General features: G+C 68.0%; 1 protein-coding gene and 2 non-coding genes across 5 annotated transcripts; 1 reads left to right on the forward strand and 2 right to left on the reverse strand.

Moving 5' to 3' along the window:
• Positions 1-508: 508 nt before the first annotated feature.
• Positions 509-580, reverse strand: TRNAC-GCA (transfer RNA cysteine (anticodon GCA)). The gene has a single exon. It is a non-coding gene; the product is annotated as a tRNA-Cys (tRNA).
• A 2,473-nt stretch (positions 581-3,053) lies between these two features.
• TRNAI-UAU (transfer RNA isoleucine (anticodon UAU)) lies at positions 3,054-3,144 on the forward strand. The gene is given in 2 exon segments: positions 3,054-3,091; positions 3,109-3,144. It is a non-coding gene; the product is annotated as a tRNA-Ile (tRNA).
• A 1,544-nt stretch (positions 3,145-4,688) lies between these two features.
• Positions 4,689-20,325, reverse strand: CACNB1 (calcium voltage-gated channel auxiliary subunit beta 1). Of its 3 annotated transcripts, none has more exons than XM_075117098.1 (14): positions 16,666-20,325; positions 14,828-14,914; positions 13,003-13,122; positions 12,327-12,449; positions 12,083-12,219; positions 11,923-11,999; positions 10,391-10,410; positions 10,134-10,214; positions 9,978-10,036; positions 9,343-9,452; positions 8,420-8,571; positions 8,211-8,306; positions 7,950-8,135; positions 4,689-6,745 (listed from the first exon to the last, which is right to left on the reverse strand). In XM_075117098.1, exons 1-14 carry the CDS (start codon positions 16,750-16,752, stop codon positions 6,293-6,295), a joined length of 1,788 nt encoding a protein of 595 aa, XP_074973199.1. In that variant the 5' UTR covers positions 16,753-20,325; the 3' UTR covers positions 4,689-6,292. The 3 variants fall into 3 exon arrangements, with proteins under 3 accessions (XP_074973199.1, XP_074973197.1, XP_074973200.1); XM_075117096.1 differs by lacking the exon at positions 10,391-10,410 and adding an exon at positions 11,483-11,628; XM_075117099.1 differs by lacking the exons at positions 4,689-6,745; positions 10,391-10,410 and adding an exon at positions 11,483-11,628 and having other exon boundaries at positions 6,752-8,135.
• Positions 20,326-20,390: the final 65 nt, after the last annotated feature.

Genomic DNA, 20,390 nt, shown 5'->3' on the forward strand with positions numbered 1-20,390 from the left:
GCCCTCTGCTCGGCGGGGCTGGCTTCTGGCCCCACTGCGATTCGGGCAGCGTTTTGGGGGGCTCAGGCTGTGCCCCAGCCCCTCCGTCCCTGACACCCGGGAGGTGGCTCAGCCCTGGGTGAGGGGGGCCGGGGCACCCCGGGGGCCGGGGCAGGAGGAGGGTGCAAACACCCGCAGAGACGCACGGTGGGCCTGGGGAGCGATGCCGGCCCCCCCAGGCCTGCACCCCAGCCCGTGGCTGAAGCTGGGGGGTGCGGGAGCGGCGCGGGGATCCGCGGCCCCTCGGCTGCTCTGAATTGAGGGAGCTCGGAGGGGGCACGGCTCTGGGGGGGTCCCCACTGGGGAGCTGGATCCTCCTTCTGCAAGTGAAAGCCCCCGGCAGGAGCACCCGAGGGTGCGGGGCGCAGGCGGCTGCAGGACGCGGCCTCCCCTCGCTGTCACGGGGGTTGGGGAGCAAATAAAAGGGGTGGAAAAACGGGGGCTCACACCGCCCCCCAAGGAGAAAACAAGGGGGCACCCGGATTTGAACCGGGGACCTCTTGATCTGCAGTCAAATGCTCTACCACTGAGCTATACCCCCGCTGCTAAGCTCAGCCTAAGGGACTTCCATAGCAGCAGTTCTGCACACACGCATGTGCACCCACGCACACGCAGCTGCGGGGCACGCACACGCTCGTGCACACATGCACACCCCCCGCCCAGATCTCACCTGCCCCACACAGCACGCACACGGTGTCCCCCCACCCCTGCCTGCGCAGCGGGAGGCTGCGGGGCAGCAGAAGGAGCCGGCTCCCCGCGCTCATCCCAGGCCGCAGCAGTTGCGGGGGGCCGTGGTGCCGGCAGCCCCAAAGCCCCATCTGCAGAGTGGGACAGAGCCAAACCCTGAGATTTCTGCAAAGCCAGGCCCAGGCTGTGCACCCCGCGCAGGGCTCAGGGGGCTGGGGGAGCGCATGGGGCCCCCCCCCCGAGCTCCAGGGCTGGGGGAGCCCCAGGGCTCTGGGGGAGCAGAGCTGCTGTGCGGGGCCTCGGTGGTGCTGGGGGGGATTAGCCCCAGACGGCAGCGTTGGGGCGAGCACCCAGCAGGAGACGGATGGGGGGAGCGGCCGTGATTGTGCCCGAGGAGCGAGGTCAATATTTGCTCCCTAAGCCGCTGTGCAAACACGCGTGGGGCGAGCGGGGGTGGCGTGCGGGGCCGGATCCGGGCGTCCTGGCCTGCACCTCCTGGGCCATGGGGAGGAAGGTTTGGGGTGACCCCGGTGCAAGCGGCTGCGGTGGTTTTCCAGCCACTGCTCTGGGGCACCCCATCGCTCTGCTGCCCCATTTCCCTGGGTCACTCATCAGCCTCACTGCCTTCCTTTATACGGACGGGGAAACTGAGGCACAGAGGCCGGGGGAGTCACCCGGGGCAGCAGGGTCCCAGAGAGGGAAGCCCTGAGGGAGGAGGATCTCCTTCCCCGCAGCAGGATGCACCCCTGGAGCCTGAAGGAGGGGAACCCCTGGACAAAACCCCCCCCCGGAGCATTGGCTACGGCCACCATGCAGCAACTGGGAACCAGCCTGGGGTGGGTCTTCCTGCTGCAAAGTGTATTGGAGAGGCCAGAGCAGGGGAGAGCGTGGGGTGGCCCTGGCTTAGCCCCCCCCCCCGACCCATGTGTGTGTTTGGGGAGCTGGCAGCGGCATTGTCTGGGGGATCCGCTCAGGGGAAGCCATTTGCGGGTTTGCCCAGCGCCGGTGCCAGCTCAGCCGGGAGATAAGGGCCTGGACTCGCAAACACCTCGTTTGCAAAGCTGTTAGGGAAGGTGCAAAGCCCGTCACCCCCCGGAGACCTGTGTGTGCACGGTGGGTGGCAGATGGGGGGTGTCAGGGATTCGGGGGGTGTCACACAAAACACAAGTCAGATGCCAACTGTGTGCCCACCACAGCCCTTCCTGGGGGTCCCAGCATTTGCTCCCCGCTCTCTCCTTCCGCCTCCCCCTCGTCCCCTGCAACCCACCGCCCCAGGAAAGGGGGGGGACAAACCCAGGAACCGAAGCCCCCACCGAAGCCCACCGTTGCACAGAGGCGCTGGGTGGCCGGCAGGACGCTGGCACCCACCGCCACCCCAAGCCGTGGGGGGGACCCGAGGGGCTGGCGGGGACCCAGGGCACCCCAGGCTGCACAGGGTGGTCGCTGGAGCCGGGCAGGCGCCGGAGCCAGACTGCTCCGAGGGGGCCGTTTACTTTGGGGCTGTTGCACCCAGCAAGGGGAAGGCTGGCAATTATGTTAATCCCTTAACCCCTGATTGCCTCCTCCTTCCCCATTAGGTGGGCAAACAGTTTTAGCAGCAGGGGCCAAGATAGGCCGTGGGCTACATATACCCAGCGCCCCAGGCCCGAGCACCCAGTGCCACCCACCAGCAGCATGCCGGTGTCCCCAGCCCTCCTCTGCCTCATCGCCTCGCTCCTGCCCGCCGCCTCCGGCTACCTCTGGGCCTGGATGTACTCCTTGCCCCAGCACCTGCCCGACGAAGCGGCGCTGGGCAGAAGCGCCGGCCCTGGAGACAACCTGGAGGAGGTGAGTGGTGGGTGCCCTCCCTCCCCCGGGTGTGGGGTTCCTGGGGGAGGGGAAGAAGGGGTGCAGTTGCAGCAGGGGTGGGTGCAGGAGCAGGAGCTGGCTTTACAGCCAGGGTGGGAGCCAGGGTGGGTGCAGGAGCAGGAGCTGGGCTTGTAGGTGGGGTGGGAGCTGGATTTGCAGCAGGGTGGGAGCAGGGATAGGTGCTGGGGTGGGAGCCGGGTTTGCAGCAGGGTGGGAGCAGGGATAGGTGCTGGGGTGGGAGCAGGGATGGGTGCTGGGGTGGGAGCCGGGTTTGCAGCAGGGTGGGAGTGGGGTGGGTGCAGAATTTGCACCTGGGGTTGCAGCAGGGGTGGGTGTAAGCGCGGGAGCCGGCTTTGCAGCCGGGGTGGCGGCACGATTTGCAGCCGGGGCGGGGGGGTGCGGGGGCGAGCCCCGGCTCGGGGGGGACACCCCGGTTCGGGGGGCGGGAGGGGGCGCGGGCGCGGCGGGCGGCCCCGGGCGCTCCAGTGGCGCAATCGGTCAGCGCGCGGTACTTATAGGGCAGTACGCGGAGCAATGCCGAGGTTGTGAGTTCGAGCCTCACCTGGAGCAGGACTTTTACGGGCCCCGGCAGCCTCGTCACCCTCCCTGCCGCCCCCCGCTCCCGGCGCGGCGGCCGCCCCCACCCGGCCGGGTTTTCTTTTCCCAAGAAAAAACCCTGGAGCCGCAGCGTGGGGTTTCCCCCAGCGATGGGTCTCCCATCCCCGCTGTGCCCCAGCCTGGCCGAGCGCTGCTGAGCCGCTCCTGGCTTTCACCCCCCTAAAACATACCCACGCCCAGCCTTCCTTTGCTTCGTAACGTGCAAACAGACAGGGTTTGCTCCATGCTGCTGTTTCTGGCCTGGGATGGGGTGAGGGATGGGGTGAGGGATGGGACTTGGTCCCCTGACGTGCTGCGTCCCCCCACGCAGGTGACGACGTGCAGCCCGGCCAACCCCTGTGGCCAAGGGCACTTCTGCGACGAGCACTTCGGGCTGTGCCTGCCCACGCGTCCGGCGGGGCAGTACTGCCGCCGCGACACCCACTGCGCCCACGGCCTCCTCTGCATGTTTGGGAAGTGCCAGCAGCCCGTGCCCGACGGGCAGGAGGGTGAGTGGGGGTCTGGGGTGGGGTCGGGGGACACACACACACAAGGGACTGCCCCCCCCAGCCTCAACCCTGGGAGCTGGGGGGACACGACGCCGGTGGGGCGCGGGGCAACCTCCAGCATCGGAAAGCCAACGGGTGCTGAGAGCACCCAACCCCGTTGCTCTTCATCCCTGCAGACCCCTCCCTGTCCCCCAGCTTGGGGACGGGGTGGGGCTGTGTCCCCCCCCCCCCCAACCCTGCTTTCCGCCCCGCCAGGAGCCCGGTGCCAGCGGGACGAGGACTGCGGTGCGGACGGCTGCTGCGCGCGGCAGCACGGGGAGCGGGTGTGCCAGCGGCGGCTGGCGCTGGCCCAGAGCTGCCACGTGCCCCCCGGGGGTCTGGCCTTCAGCATCAACCAGGTCTGCCCCTGCCAGGCCGGGCTGGTCTGCCGGGCCACCGCGCCCAGGCGAGAGTGAGTACGGGGCTGCCGGGGACCCCCCGAGCTGGGGCAGGGGAGCGGGGGACGCCTGGGTCCTGCCCCACGTCGGGGTGGGGATGGAAACAGGGCAGGGAGCGAGGTGCCACTGACGCCCCCGTGTCCTCTCCGCAGGAAGGCGTTCGAGTACTGGCCGGAGAAGAGCGAGTGGAGGTGCCGGCAGCCCTGAGCCGGCAGCGCTGTATTTATTCCCTGTAAATAGCGTGTCCAGAGCCGGCCGAGCGCCGGTAGACCCGGCCGAGGGCCGCGCTGAGCCCGGCCGCTGCCAGCGACCATCACCCTGGCAGCGGGGCGGCAGGAGCCCCACTAACTCCTGCTTTGGGTCTTCGCCCCTACACAGGAGCCGGGCAGGTCCCAGCTCCGTCCCCGGCAGTGCCCCCTCCCCAGGCACCAGCTGAAGGCCCACCCCAGGGAGAGATGGGGGGGGTCACTGCAGAGCTGAGTTGTGCCCGGTCTCGGCTCTGGCCCTGGCGGCTGCGGACCCCGTGCGTCCCCCCTCCGCCGGCGCAGACCCCACCAGGCACGGCCGCGGGGCAGGTCTCACCAAAATGTTTATTACAAAGAATGAAGCGAGCGGGGCGAGTCCCCGCACACACCAACGAGAATAAATAAATAAAATACACTTTGTCGGGTCTTTTTAAATAAAGGTTTGTGGAGTGACATAAATACGGGACGTCCCTCTGCCCGCGGGGGGGGGGGGGGTCACTGCCCGGACCCCCGCCACCACGGGGGTGAGCGCCAGGGCAGGTGGGTCTCAAAGCACTTGGCAGGCGGTGACACCGAGTCCCCCCAACACCCCAAAAAACGGGGAAACTGAGGCACACAATGGGCGAAGGCGGCTTGGCAGCGGCAGAGCTGGGTGCCCCCGAGCCCCCCGACCTGGGCTGGCAAGGCTGGTGGTCTGGGTAAGGCAGTGACCCCGGGGGCCCCCAGCATCGCCCCGGGGTGGGGGGGAGCAAGGGGCTGCCCCATAAGTGAGGCGAGCCCGGCCCCACGGTGAGGGCTGGATGTGGGGTGTCCCCTCCCCATCCTGGTGTGGTCACCCCCGCAGGGGTGGGGGGGACGAGGGGTGCTCTGGGGTGGGCACAGAAGGCAGCGCCCCAGGGTGCAGGGGTTGGGGGGCAAAGGTAGACTGGCTGGGCTGGGGGGGACACGACAGACAGGCTCACAGACAGACAGACAGACACAGCTGGATGGGGTGAGAGCAGACAGGCACGGCAGGGGGGTTGGCACGGGGTGGGGTGGGGGTGGGGGCAGGAGCCTGGCGCTGCCTGGCAGTCCCAGGGAAAGAAGGGGGCAGCATGGGATACACCCCCCGCCCCCCCCAGGGCAGAGGGACCCTCTGGGTGCTGCCATGGCTGTGACAGGCCAGGGCTGGGCAGCTGTTAGCACGTGTTAGACCCCCCCCCAAACTGGCTCAGATCCCCCCAAATTCAGGCAGAGCCTCTCCACAGCAAACACATGCAAACATTCCCCCTCCCCGGGCAGGGAGCACCCCAGGGGGGAACAGCCTGGGGCAGCGGGGAACCCCCCCCAGTGCCTGGTGCACCCCAAAGCCCTGCGCACACCGCACACACATGCAACCCCCCCCAGCTGCTGGGGGGCCGGAGGGGCTGTGGGTCACAGCCCTGCAGGGGTGCGGTGCCAGGCTGCAGGCACTGGCTGCCAGGGGGGTGGGGAGCAGCTGGCAGGGACCCCCCACTACCACCACCAGCTCAGGGGTCCCCCCGCAGCTGGGTGTCAAACAGCACCATGGAGAAGCAGGGGCACCCGGAGGGGGGTTGGGCAGCCAGCAGGCATGGCTGGGTGAGGAGCACGGCCCCCCACCCCGTGCCCGGAGCAGGGGACGGGGACACACTGGCTGCGGGCAGAGCCCCCAGGGTCCCCTTTGGTCACTTGCTCTCCCTGCCAGGCAGGGAGGGCCCGAGGCACCGCAAGATGCTGGGGGGCTGCGGCAGGGGGCGAGACCCCCCCCACACCAAGGAATGAGGCAGGGGGAGCCCCCGGGGCAAAACCGGGGCTCCCCATGGCACAGCTGGCTGGGCTCTGGGAGGGCACAAAGGCAAACAGCGGGGCTCTCCCCCACCCCAGTACTGGTGCTGGAGGGGGGCCCATCCCCTGCCTGCACCCCCTCACCCTAACGGATGTAAACGTCCTGGCCCCAGCCCTCCACGTCGCTCTGGTCGAGGCCGAGGGGCTCCGGTGGGTCGGGGCAGTAGCGGTCCTGGCCCTTGGCTCGGCCCCGCAGCCCCCGGCTCTCGTGCCCGGGCTCATCCCCGTCCCAGGCACCGGGGCGCTGGTGGCCGGGGGGGACGCGGGGTCCGGCACCGGGGGGACCCGGCGGCTCCTCCTCGCCAGGGTCCGTCTCGATGTCCATGCAGCAGGAATCACTGGGCTCCGTGCCGGCCGAATCGCGGCTGCCCGGGGTCTCCGAGTCGAAGGTGTCCTGGCGGGACAGGCTGCGGGGGGCCGGGCGGGCGGGTGGCGGGGGGGGTCGGCCCTGCCCGCAGCCCCCCGCCTCGCCCGGGCCCTGCCGGAGGCGGCCGTGCTCCCCCTCGCGCGGCGGCTCCCCAGGCACTAGGTACGGACCCTGGTTAGGAGAAGCAACCACACCGTGCAAGGAGAGACGGACAGATGGACGGGGGGGCAGTTAGTGGGGGGGCGAGTTAGCTGTGGGGCTGGCGTGGGGGGCACATGCGCTCCTGCCCAGCCTGGCCTGGCTCACCCGGGACACGACAGCCCACCGCCAAACGGCACCGGGGGGTCTCTGGGGCAGGGCCAGGGCAGGAAGGGGGTGACAGGGCAGGGGGTGGGGGAAGAGCAGCGCGGGGAGAGCTGCAGGGCGGGGGCTGGTGTGCCAGCAGCGTCCCACTTGCTGGAAGAATTAGCGACAGACAACACAGGACAGACGTCCCTCCTCTGCCTCCTGCCCTGGGTGGGTGCCACAGACCTCCCGGGCTCAGCACCGTGAAGCCCATGGTGGGACGGGGCTCTGCACCCCCTTCCCAGCTGGCCCTCACCCACACCAGGACACCCCACAAGCCCTCGCCACTGCCATGGCTCCCCCAGAGCTCTGGAGGGGTGTGGGAGTGGGGGTCTGGCACCCCAGCATCCCCTGGGCCGCACAGAGGGGACCCACATTCCCAGGGGGGTCTCAGAGTGGGCAGATTCCTGGGGACCCCACATCTGCAGGGGGGCTCCAGGCCTGGGAGGGGGCACAGATCCCCGGGGGACCCCGACTCCGGGCTTGGCACCAGCCCCAGGCAGGGAGCAGATCCCTGGGGCTGACCCTAGGGCCAGCCCCAACACCCTGAAAGGGGAGCAGATCCCCAGGGGTGGCCCCAAACCCAGGCCGGGGAGCAGGTCCCCAGGGTGGGGGCGATGCCAGCGACGGTCCCACCCCAGGGGGCTGCGGTTCCCCAGGGCGGCCCCAATCCCAGGGGTGACCCCAAACCTAGGGGGGGCTGCATTTCCCCAGGGCGGCCCCAAACCCCAAGTGGGGAGCAGGTCCCCAGGGGAGGTAATCCCAGGGATGGTCCCACCCCTGGGGGCTCCCAGCACCCCTGGGGGGCCACAGGTTCCCGGTGGGGCTGATCCCAAGGATGGTCCCACTCCTGGGGGGTGGGGGGGCCTGTAGATCCCTGGGGTGGCCCCGATCCAAGGGGTGGCCGGGCGTCCCCGCTGCCATCTCACAGCGCGTGCTCTTCGAGGGGTCCGGGGGGGCTGGGGGTGGTCTCGGCGCCCCCGCGCCCCCAGAGGCCCAGGTTCCTGCGCAGGGAGGTGAGCACCTGTACCTGGAGGTTGGAGACGGGCGCGGGGCTGGCGGCCAGGGCGGCCGTGGCCATGGTGCGGTTCAGCAGCGGGTTGGGGGGGTTGCTGCTGGGGGGGTGCGTCGCCTTCCAGTACGCCTCCAGGTACTCGGCCAGGTGCTCGCAGGCCTCCTCCAGCTGGTTCTCGTCCAGCACGATGTCGAACATCTCCTGAGGGTGGGAGGAGACCATGGGCCAGGGCGGGGCAGGGCGGGGCCAGGGCGGGGCAGGGCGGGGCATACTCACAGGTGGGCACTGCGCCAGCTTGTCGGAGGCCACCATCTGTACGTTGAGGTGCTTCGCTTGGGATTTGCCCCGGGACTTCACCAGCCGCTGCAGCACCTGGGGCAGGAGAAGGCAGCCCGGGGTGGCTGCAGGAACCCGGCCCGACCCCCGCAGCATGGCGGGGCGGGGGCTGGGACTGCCCCCCACCCACCCCGGGGGCCCGCACTGACCTTGGGGGAGGTGATTTTGATGTAGACGATGATGGGAGCCAGGGATGTCTTGGCCAGCTGGGCCGGGTGGTTGATGGTGTCGGCATCCAAGGCCACCAGCTGCAGCGTCCGGGCCAGCTCGAAGATGCGCTCGGTCTCGCTCTGGACCTCGGCTGCCGGGGCAGGGAGACAGCGAGGGTCAGGGGGACGGCGCGGGGGGACGGGCGAGCACGCAGGGGCTGCGGGGACAACCGCTGGGAGATGTGATGAGCGGAGTGGGACAGGACTAGGAAGGGTCTTGTACTGGGACTTGGCCACTCCAGTGCCACCTCAGCCTCCGGGATAGGGGTTTCACTGCAGCAGGGAGGTGTCGGGGGCTCCCAGCGCTGGCCAGGCTGGGTGAGGGGCAAAGCCCCCTACCACACACACTTGGGGTGGGGGGGGTCAGACAGGGCTGTGTGACCAGGGTGTCCCCAGCCCTCAGACTCTGCCCAGGTGGCCGGACCCTGCTGCATCCCAGAGCCTGGCCACGGCCAGGGAGGGAGGTGGGGATCCAAGGGGACATGGCCCCCACTGTCCCCCGCCGGGCAGGGGTCTCCAGGGGTCCTGGCGGGTCCAAGCTACATACCCAAGACATCTGTATCAGGAGCAGGGGAGGAAGGAAGCAGCGTGGAGGGGAGGAAACCCAAAGGAAAGGAGAAAATGGAAAGAAAAACACAACAGAGAGAAGATAAAAGGGGAGGAGGGGGAGAGAGACTGAGTCAAACCAGCCCTGTGTTAGGCACCCCATGGCAGCGGACCCCCACACCTCACCCCCATGAGCCGTGCCCTGGCATGGGCGGGACGAGCACCCCGGGACGGACAGACAGGCTGAGGGACAGACAGGCTGCCGGGCTGATACAGATGGAGGCTTGGGGTGGGGGTGAGCCGCGGTACCGCCTTACCCAGGCTGGAGCGCGTGCTGGAGCGCTCGATGATGGTGTGCTTGCTGGGGTTGTTCAGGACGGAGCGCTTGGCCAGGGAGATGTCGGCCGTCACCCGCGTGATGGAGATCCTGCGAGACGCAGAGGGCACGAGTGGGCTGGGGGAGCAACAGCGGGGGCCACACACACCCCCCCGCATACACACCCAGCACCTTGGGTGGGGGGCAGGGTGGGACCCTCCTTCCACCCCCTTCCTCCCACCTCATCCACAGGGCTCCTGCTCCTCAGGGGAGAGATCCCCCCAACAACAAGAACCATGGGGCTGGGCTGAGGGTCCCCCACAGGGTTAGGGGTCTGCCCGTGGTGTTAGGGGTTCCCCGATGGGGTAAGCGGTCCCACACAAAGTTAGGGGTCCACCGTGGTGTTAGGGGTCTGCCCGTGGTGTTAGGGTTCCCCTATGGGGTTAGGGGTTCCCCACACAGTTAAAGGTCCCCCCACAGGGTTAGGGGATCTCCTATGAGGTTAGGGGTCCCCCCACAGGTTTAAGGGTCCCTCTGTGGGGTAAAGGGTCCCCTATGGGGTTAGGGGCGTGCTGTGGGATTAGGGGTCCCCCTGTGGCGTTAGGGGTGCCCCCGCCACGCAGCCGCCTGTCTCACCTGCCATCAAAGCGATGCTTCAAGAAGTCAAAGAGCGCTTTCTGCATCATGTCCGTGACCTGGCGAGGGAGGAAGGCAGGGGGGCAGAGCATGGGGGCCGGGGTCCCCGCCGTGTCGTGTGTGTGTCCCCCCGCCCAGCGCGCCCCCAGTCCTCACCTCGTAGCCCTTCAGCGACGGCCCCACCAGGATGATGGGCCGCATGGAGGGCACGACGTCGTACGGGGGCACATGCTCGGCCTGCGGGACAGAGCTGGGTGTTAACGGGGCCGGGGGGATGCGGGGCGGGACGCTGGGCTTCGCCCCTGCGGGGGCAGCTCTGGGGACTGGGGGGGGGGGGGGGGGGGGGGCTGCAAGCGGGGGGCACCCCATCCCCTCCCCACGGGCCATCCCAGGGGGGTCCTGACGCTACTCACCGATTTCTGCTTCTGCTTCGCTACGTCCCGAGAGGCCGCACGGGGCCGGGGGGTGGGGGGGGCGAGAGAAGACAAACAAGGCATGCGTGTTATCCGCGGGCGCGGGGAGCGGGGGCACCGAGCGGGGGTGGGGGGTCCCCGGGGGGCGCAGGACCCCCCGGGGGGCTGCCCCTGGGGACGCGCGTCCCCGTGAGCGTGTTTCATACGAAGCATCGCTCTGCTCTCAGTTAGATTTGGGGTGCAAGCTGGGGCTGGGGGGGCGGTGGAGGGGGGGCGAGCCCCCCCCCCCCCGGGTCTGCTCCCCCCACAAACCCCTGCAGACCCCCCCCGCCCCGGGCTGTGGTTGCACCCGACCCCCTCCCGGCTTCGGCCCAGGTTGGGGGGGAGGAACAGTCCATTCCCATTAGCGGGGGGGACGAGACAGCGGCCGTGCGGGCACACACCATGCGCACACGGGAGGGGCGGGCAGGGGCGGGGGGGCACGGGCTGGTCCATCCCATGGCCCACGGGGGGGCAGCCACGGACTGATCCATCCCATGGCCCATGGGGGGGCACGGGCTGATCCATCCCATGGATCACGGAGGGGACAGCCACGGACTGATCCATCCCATGGCCCATGGGGGGGCAGCCACGGACTGATCCATTCCGTAGATCATGGGGAAAGGATCAGTTATGGGCTGATCCATCCCATGGATCACAGGGGGGGCAGCCACGGACTGATCCATCCCATGGACCATGGTGGGGCAGCCACGGGCTGATCCATTCCCTGGACCATGGGGGGGGCACGGGCTGATCCATCCCATAGCCCACGGGGGGACACAGCCACGGGCTCATCCATCCCATGGCCCACCGGGGGGGACACAGCCACGCACTGACCTACCCCAGGGCGCATGGGGGGCCACCCCGCTGCCCCGTCCCCCGCAGCCGCTCATGCCCACGCGGCGGCGCGGGGACAGGCCGTGGCGGCGCAGGCAGGGTGCTCGGGCAGCCCGTGGCCCCCAGCACCCAGCGAGTGCCCCCGCCAGCCCTCCCAGGCAGTGTTAGGGCAGGCAGGGTGCAGCAGGCGAGCACGGGGCCGGTGGGTGCCGTTACCTTCCTAAAGAAGGGGATGCGCTTGGTGTGGGCGGGGGGGGTGGTGACACTGCTCACGCTACTCTTAGGGGAGCGGTGGGTCTCCATGGCCTCCTCCTCCTCTAACTCATCGGGGTCAAAGGCAAAGCTAGGCATGTCCAGGGCACCTGGGGATGGAGGGGCAGCCGGAGCCGGGAGAGGGGAGGGAGAAAAGAAGAGCGATAATGGCGATGGAAGAAGGGAAAAATGGAGATGGTGGGGCTGGGAAGAGCGGGAGGGTGGTGGGGATGGGAGGAGGGGAGAAGCAGGGGAGAGGGGGGTCCCCAAGGTAAGGGATGCACCCGCCTGCCTGCACCCGGGGTGGAGGGGCCGGAGCTGTGGCGGAGGGGGGGGGAAGGACCCCCCCAGGCTGGACCTGCCCTGCTCAGGCCAGGGGCTGTGGGGACCCCAGACACTCTTACCGCTGGCTGGGGGGGTGGGCCGGCGGGTCCCCGTCACCACGTCGCCCAGGCTGGAGCTGGAGTTGTCCCCCGATTTGCTGGACGGGAGAAGCACAGAGAGGGGTGAGGGTGGGATGGGGGGGCTGGGGGGAGCTGGGGGAGGGTCAGGGATGATCCCCACCTCGAGCTCAGGCGGTTCTGCCTCATCTTCTGCTCCTGCAGCAGCCGCATGTTCTCCAGCTTGACGGGGCTGGGGATGAAGCCCACCTCGCAGCCCTCCTTCACCAGCCGCCCGATCCACCAGTCGTTGTTGTACTTCTGCACCGGGGAGGGGTGGGAAACACCTGAAACCCCCAACACCCACCCCCAGGGCTGCCACCCCCGGAGCAACCCCAGCCCCGGGCCCCCGCCAGCCCGTTGCCCACCTCCTTGATGTGCAGGAAGTCTTTGGGCTCGAAGCAGATGGCCATGCCCTGCACCGGCATGTCGTCGCTGGCAGACGGGTTGTAGCCGACGTTCGTCCGCACGGCAAACGCCACCGGCTTCGTCTGCCAACAGAAGAGGGCTCAGCACCTTTCCCCACCCCAAACCGCAGAGACACCCGCACCACCACAGCGAGAGCCGGTCCCCCCTCGGGCCAGGCGGGTGCCAGGCAGCGGGGCTGGCTCGGCTCCTACGGGCACCGCGGCGCAGCCGCTCACCGGAGCCTGCGCTGGGGACACTGTGGCCACAACGTCCCAGGAGCTAATGAGGGGCTCATTAGCTAATTGTCCTGGGCCTGCAGCCGAGGCGCGATGGGTGCTCAGCCAAGGCGAGAACTCAGGCGTCCAGGCTCCCAGTTCCACCCAGTAGACCCCACCGCCTTCCCAATGCCACCAAGAGACCCTGGGGCCACCGCTTCAGGGGACAGGATACCACAGGGATGGAGAGCAGGGGTAGCGCCGAGGGGGGCTGGGGGGGTCCCTGAGCCTGGGGTCAGCCCCTTCCCACAGCGGGTCCCATCCTGCTGGGGCAGGGGCCGCAGAGGGTGGGTGGCAGGGATACCTGCCCACAGCCGGGGAGGTGAGGGCGGGTGGGGGGTTTCCAGGCCAGCCCTCCCACCTTGGCTTTCTCCAGCTGCGCCATGGCCTGGCGCTCAGCCTCCTTCCGCAGCGCCTCCCGGTCCTCCTCCAGCGACACATCCGAGTCCGAGGGGCGGCTGGTGTAGGACTCCGCCGAGCCCTGGGAGAGCGGGGAGAGGGGGTCAGTCCCCTCCGTCCTCCCCCAAAGCGGGGAACCCAGCCCCAAGCCCGACCCTGTGGCCATCTGCCCCTTCCCCAGGACCCTCTCTCTAAGGCTGGTGCCCATCATCGTAGTCTCTGGGCATGCTGGGGAAAAGCCACCCCTGAAAGCTGCCTCCTCCGCAGGCAGGGGCACCTCCTGCCCAGTGGCATCCCGGCGGGGTTACGGCAGGCCGAGGGCCGGCACAGCTGTTCCCACCGCTCCGGCAGGGAACGTGATACCGAGCCGGCGCCTGCTCCCATCCCGCTGCCACCGGCCTCCCTGGGCCCCTCGTCAGAGCCGGGAAGGCAAGACAGGACCCCCCCGTGCCTGCCCGCCGTCCCCCGGCTGCCCCCCACCCGTGGGGAGGCCAGCGGGGACAGCGCTGTCCCCCACCAAGGGGTCCCATGGCAATGGGGAAAGGGTGCTGTGGGATGAATCGGGGTCACCCCAGGACAAGGCTGGAGCTGGGGTGGGATTGGAGACCCCATGCTCACCCCCCAGCCCCCTGGGGCCAGAGCCCAGGTGGGGGGCAGCAGAGAGACCCACGGGCTCCCCCAGCCCTAGGGCAGTGGGTGCTGTGGGGAACGGCAAAGGCACCAACCACCCTGGGAGGGCTGCTCCCCCCAAGCCCCTCCATAATCCCCTAAGCCCCACCAGGCCCCCCAGGGTAGCGGGAGCCCCTGTCCCCAGTTTGCCCCATACTTCCCAATCACTGGGGAGGTGGGGACTGCTCTCCTTCACACAGGCCCCTACCCCCAGACATGGGGCAGCAGCCCACCCAAGGGCACCCCTCCCCAAAAGCCATGGGGCAGAGACCAGCTGCCCCATCTCCTCCTGCTGCTGCTGGGGGTCTGGCCCTTTCCGAGCCCCACAGTCACATGGTGAGTCTGGAAGGGCCTTTGGGAGGGGGTCACTCGGGGTCCAGGCATGATACCCTCACCCTGCAGACCCCATGGGTCCCACCAGCTCCTGGGACCACCTGCTCCAACCCCCATGGAGCCGAGGGGGACCCCACTCCAAGGGCAGAGCCAGCAAGCCGGGACGGGAGGGTGCTGGGGGCTACGTCCCGGGTGCCGGGGGGCTGTGGGGCGGGGGGGGACGCTCACCGGGGCGGCGGGGTGGTCTTTGCCGGCTATCTCCATGGTGGCAGGGCTGGGGGCGAGTGGGTCAGGCGGGCGCTGGGCTGGGGCACCCATGGGTCAGGTTTCAGCCCTGGGACGTTCACAGCCGCCTGGGGTATATTTAGCCCTGTGCCGGGCAGGGAGTGGGGGCCGGGGGGGGCTGCAGGGGCCGCTGCCAAGCCAACAGCTCTGCCGGGTAGATGGGGCTGGGGAGGGCAGCTTTGATGCCAGCTGGGTGACATCAGGGCAGTGTCACCTACCTGGCACCCCCAGGAGGGGCAGGGAACCCCTGGGAGGCTACAGGACACCAGATGCTCCCAATAAGGGTGGGGGACAACTCCCCCCAGCACCCACCACAGGGCAGAGTACGGACGGGGGCCACAGGTGGGTCTGGCCATTGCAATGCCCACAATCCCCACCCAGGCCAGGCTCAGTTGCAAACCTGGACACCCCCTCCTCAGTCCCCAGGGGGACAAGGGTCCCCACAGGCAGGCAGGTCCCACGGGACCCCCCAGGACAGCTGCCCCCCCCCAACTGCTCACCTGCCGGACGAAGCTGTTGGAGGTGGTGTCGGACGAGGTGCTGCCATCCGAGCGCTTGAAGCGGCTCTTGCGCTTGCTGTACTTGCCCTGGGGAGAGGATGGGGGGGGCAGAAGGGGAGTGCTGGAGCCCCAGGACATGGGGGGCAGCTCTGCCCCCCCAGCCCCAGCTGCCAGGAATGCCCTGTCTCCCTCCGCCCCCACCCTGCAAGCAAACCCAGCTCCTGGGGGACAAGAGGAGGGAAACTGAGGCAGGGAAGGGGATGGGGTTGCCCCCCTGCTCAGAGGCCATGCAGCCCCCTCCCCAGGGACCTGGCAACGCCTTATCCAGGGGGCTGGATCTCCGATCTCATGGAAAGGAGAGGGAGCTGGCAGGGCTGACCGGGTCTGGGGGAGAGCCTCGCCGCAGCCCCCAGATGCCACGGCCCTCCCCAAGCCAAACCAGAGCCCAACCAGTGCCCCAGGGAGGCGGCTGCTATGGGGGCACCCCACACCCGCCGTGTCCCCACACCACCCCCCCAGCGTCCGAGCTCCGCACACGCGTGGGCACCATCCCCTCACCCATGCACGCTCCGTGTAAAGGGGTGCACATGTGTGTGCACCCCCACAGGATTCCCCCGCTTCCTCCAGTGCCTCCTGCTGGGATGGACTGGAGGAGACGGGGATGCCCCTTGCAGCACCTCCTCGCAGGGGGCGGGGGGAGGATGCCAGACCATGCTGGGGGGGGGACCCTGGGGAGGGCGAGAGGCTGGGACATGCCGGGGCGAGCAGGGTTGTCACCTCCCTGGCGTCTCGGAGGGACAGCTGGGCCCAGCTGCCACCCAGCCTGGGGATGGGTGGTCCCCACACCGGGCAGCACCGGGTATTTTTAGGTCCTTCACCCCCGGCCCCAACACTGGGCCCCCCACCCACCCCATCTGCCGCTCCCAACAGGCGCTGGACACGCATGGGGCTCAGCGATGCAGGCCCCTGGGGTGGGGACGGTGGCCCCGCTGCCAGCGTGGGGTTCACTGCAGCCACCCAGAGACACCCCCCCACACCCCCGGAGATGGGGGAGACACCCAGCCCTGCCAGCCCCCCCTCTATGTGACCAGGGCCTGCGTCTCCATCCCCTGTCCCCCCCCACCAAACTGTCACCCCAACTGGTTGATGCTCCCTAGGGCGCCACAGATGGGGGTCTGTTCCCATGGGGGTGTGCGGGGTGGGGACAGCACCCACCCAGACCATAGGGATGAGGTGCTCCACTGGTCTGCGGTGCCCCCCACCCCACTGGGACCAGCAGGGGACACATCCCTTCCCTGTCCCCCCAGGGTGAAGGGGACAAGGGGGGGGGGGCACCACCCCGGCAGAGTTTTCCCAATTCCTGAAAGTTTACCAGTGTGCATGACACCCCCGCACCCACCTCCCCAGTCCGGGGTGCTCCAGGTGGGCAAACCCCATGGGGGGTGTGAGTGGGGGGGAGCAGTGACACAGCAAGCAGCACAGAGCCCCCCCGCCATGCACTCCTCAAACCTGGGGGCTGGACACCCCCTCCCCTGGGATGTTTGGGGCTATGGGGTGGGAGGATGACCGTATTTGGGGTCCCTCCTGGGGTAGCTTGGTTATGGGTGGGGGGCACACTGTTTTGCATGCCGGGGGGTGAAATCACCCCTGATTTGAGGGGTAGGGGTTGTGGGGGTACCCCATTGATTTCCCCACAGGGTCGGGGGTGCTGCCATGGCCCTGTGGGGGAATCGACGGGGCTCACCCCCTCCCTCCACCGCCCCCACGCACCCTGGGGTAGCACACGATGGTACCGATGCAGCCCCCCCTCCCCATCCCCAAATTTCTGGGGGTGTCACCTGGAGGGCGGCGTTGTCGAAGACGTCCATCTGGATGTCCTGCGTGGAGCTGTAAGGGGTACGGGCCATGCCGCCTTCCCGCACCATGGAGCTCGCCGGGGTCGGCGGGGACACACACACAGGGACAAGACGATGACGATGGAGCCCAGGCCTGGCCTCCGCCGTACCGGCCCCCGCGGTGACGGCGGCCCTGGCGTGCAGTGAGCGAGAAGAGGAGGAGGAGAAGGAGGAAGGAGGAGTAGGGACGGCGGCAGGAGGGGACGAGGGATGGCGGGCGGCCGCCTCCGCCTCGGCCGCTCCCACTGCATTCCCGGGAGGGATGAGGGATGCGGGGATGCACACACACCCCAACCCCCCCTGCTTCCCAGGTAGGGTACCCTCAAAACGGCTCCTTCCCCTGACAGAAAAAAGCGGGGGTGAAGAGGATCCCCCCTCCCTAAATCGGGGGGGCACAGTGGTGCCCACTGCAGCTTGCACATCCAGCCTTTAGCCTGGAGCAGACTTGCTTTCTTGGGGGGGGGGACGACACACACCCCAAAAAGAGATGGGGGGGGACACAGGGCCCCCAGGCTGTTGTGTGGCTCTAGGGGGGATGTGCAGATGCAGCTGCGCCCCCATCCCCAAACGTCAGCGCCAGCGAGATGTGCCACGGTCTGGGGGACCCAGGGCTCCCTCAGGACAAGGCTGCCCCTAAACCTCCAGCTTCTCCCCACCAGGCCCCCCCGCCACAGCCTCAGAGTGACCCACGCTCCCCCCCCCGAGCCCCTCTGCTCCCCATGGCCGCACACAGAGCCATCCGTATGCCCTGTGTGAAGCATCCAGCACATCCCCACAGCAATGGGGGGCTGCCCGGGGCCGGTGGACCCCACGTGCAGCTGGAGAAGGGGCTGCACTTGGCACCCACCAGCCCCCAGCGTGGCTGCAGCTGCCCTTGAGGGACCCCAGCACCGTCCCTGCCTCCTCGTGCCAGCGGGTGCTGGTGGGCGAGGGCTGCAGGCAGCACGTGCCAGGCAGGACACAGCTTGCCCTTGTCCCCTCCCTGGGGAGCCCATCGGTGTCGGGGCCGGTCGCCTCCTCCCCAGGCAGGACCGGGCTGAGACCTCCCGCATTCATCTCGCATCAACTGTATGTACCACAGGAGCCGCTGCCGCCGGCTGTTGGAAAGTTAAAAATTCCTTGGGACCCCCCACCCCACCCCGTGCCAGCGGGTCTTTTCCTGCTCCGGTCCCAGCTCCCGCAGCTGCGGGACAATGTGCCCAGGGAAGCGGGACAGCTGACGCCACATTTTCCATTATTAGCCCCCATCCATCACCAGCACTGCAAGGTGCCTACGACAGCGCCGACGCGCGCTTCGTGACAGCCGGGCAGGTGGGGAAGGGAGGTTTGGAGGGGGATGAGCTGCCCAAGGTCACACAGGCTGGCACCACCGACCCCCGGGGCACCACCCCGGAGCCCCAGCCGCGCCCAGCTCCGCGCCCTGTGCGTGGCCAAGCTCCGGGCATTGAGATTTCCTCGGTCCTCAACACCAGAGCCTGCCCATCTCCTGCTTTGCCCACCCTGCCCAGGCCTGGAGTCCTGGGAGGGTCTGTGGGGGCAGCAGAGCGTGGTGGCGAGGGTGTTTGGGGGAGGCAGAGCTGGGTGCCAGGGCAGAGGCGGTGGGGGCCCTGCCAGCAGGGAGCCTGCCCGGAGGCGGAGGGCGAGCGCACCGTTCCCAGGCAGCTGTGTGGGAGCATAACACAATTACAGCATCTCTCCCTTCCCGCTGCCAGAGCTGCTTTGCCCCCTGGCACCCCCCCGCTGCCGCCTGCGCCGCCAGGGGCACGGCGTGCCAGCACAGCCCCTCGCAGGGGCTCACGTGGGTGCCCTCTCTGCCCTGGCCCGCTGCTCCGAGCACCAGCACAGAGCTACGGACGTGCCCATCCAGCGTGGGATGCGAGAGAGCAGGCAGAGGAGGGATGGCAGATCTTCCCGCACCTCTCTGGAGGGGCTTGTGCACAAGCAGCAGCATCCCTACCTGGGTCGAAACCACTCCTTGAATTTGGGGGCAGATCGGTCTCTTCATCCTTGTCCCCCTAGAAGGTGTCGGAGCTCAAGGTGGCACTTCCATAGGGCTCGGGGACGCACGCACCCCTGTGTCTCACACCCGTTCTCCTGTCTCCAGCCCACACAACTGGCCAAAAGCTTTACAGGACATTGATTTCCAGCAGCAAAACTCCAGAGCCACTCCTGGGCCGGTAATTAAAACCCAGCCACTCTCCTGTCTCAGGATCCTCCAGATTTTGCTGTTTGTTTTATGAAAATGATGAGTCAGTTTTTAAACAGCAAGAGCCTGTGTTTATCTGTGTTTTTCTCTCAAAACGAACCAAAAATCTGTTGCCATCGGCTCCTCTTCTCACGCCATATGCTGACTGTGCTACGGCCGCCAGATTCAAAAGGAACCGTTAGCATCTTGTCTTGGGTGTTTAACGAGGCGCCTTTGGGGCTTTCACTCTCCAACCACTCGCAGCCTTCAGTGGTTGAAAGGAAGGAGGGAAAAGAACTGCTGCAAAATCATTAATTTGGGCTCTGTATAACAACAGCATGGTTAAAAAGCAACATTTTCGCCGGTCAAGCTTGCTTTGAAGTGAGAATTCAGTCGCGGAGAAACCCCTGTGTTTTTAGGCCAGTTACAATCTATACGTTGTCATTTTGCAAGCTTTCCCTTCCTCCAGGAACTCTTCACCAATCTGTTCCTGGAGAGGCTCCAGCACTTTTCTAGGTTGTTTCTCCGACATGAAGGAGGCCAGTTGCCACCGGGCCCATTTCAAGCCGCACTACAGCATTTTCTGGGAAGGCGCTTGTGGCTGGGAGAGCCATGAGGTGCCGCTCAGCCTGCCCGTGCCTCAGTTTCCCAACTGCAAATGGCGCCACCGACACATCCAGACCTCACTGTGTCTTTGACTGCAAATTGCTGGGAAGGTAAAACGCTCTCTGCCAACGTCAGCCCTTGCTGCAGCCCTGTTACCACAGGTATTAATAGGTTATTTCACAGGAAAATGCAAGTCCCCTCTTTTCTCAGCAGCACCATAACCCAGGGACTGCGAACGAGGCGGAACTTAATCCACGTGTGGAAACGAAGCAGGATCTGAGACCCCAGCTCACCCCTTTCCTGCACCAACCTCTGGACATTCGCACCACCCTTGGGAAACAAGGAACGACTACAGATGAGCACTGGAGAAATGGGAATCCCATTACTTCCTACGCAAAGCAATGTGACAAAAGCTGACATTGAACTCCTGCTAACCTAGAGCTTCCCGGGCCGGCGGGGAGGGTGAGGAGGGACCACCTGGGCCCAGGTTTCCTCAGGTCCAACAACGAGGCCGAACCTAGGCTGGGGACAATCTCCTGCAGCCCCCCATGTGAGGGGAGGCCTGCAACAAGAGCAGGGCCGGGCCCAAGGCAGGGCCGAGCCGGGCCCTGCACCTCTCGGCGCTGCGCTGCCCACCCAACGCAGGCCCACCATTGGGTAGGAGGCGTCTCCCCAGCTCCCTGCAGCCCCCCAGCCTGCCTGCACAGCCCCCGGGCGCGCCCCTGACCTCCCAGTGCTGCCCAGCGCCCCCCATCCCCTGCCAGTTCGCCCACCACCCACGTGCTGCCCACAGCGTCCCCGCCACCACCGCGCATGCGCCGAGCCGCCCCGGCTAAGCCGCCCCACCGCGCAGACGTGGGCTGTACCACTCCGCGGC

This window comes from Phalacrocorax aristotelis, chromosome 23 (assembly GCF_949628215.1).
Source record: "Phalacrocorax aristotelis chromosome 23, bGulAri2.1, whole genome shotgun sequence".
Classification (NCBI taxonomy): Eukaryota; Metazoa; Chordata; class Aves; order Suliformes; family Phalacrocoracidae; genus Phalacrocorax; species Phalacrocorax aristotelis.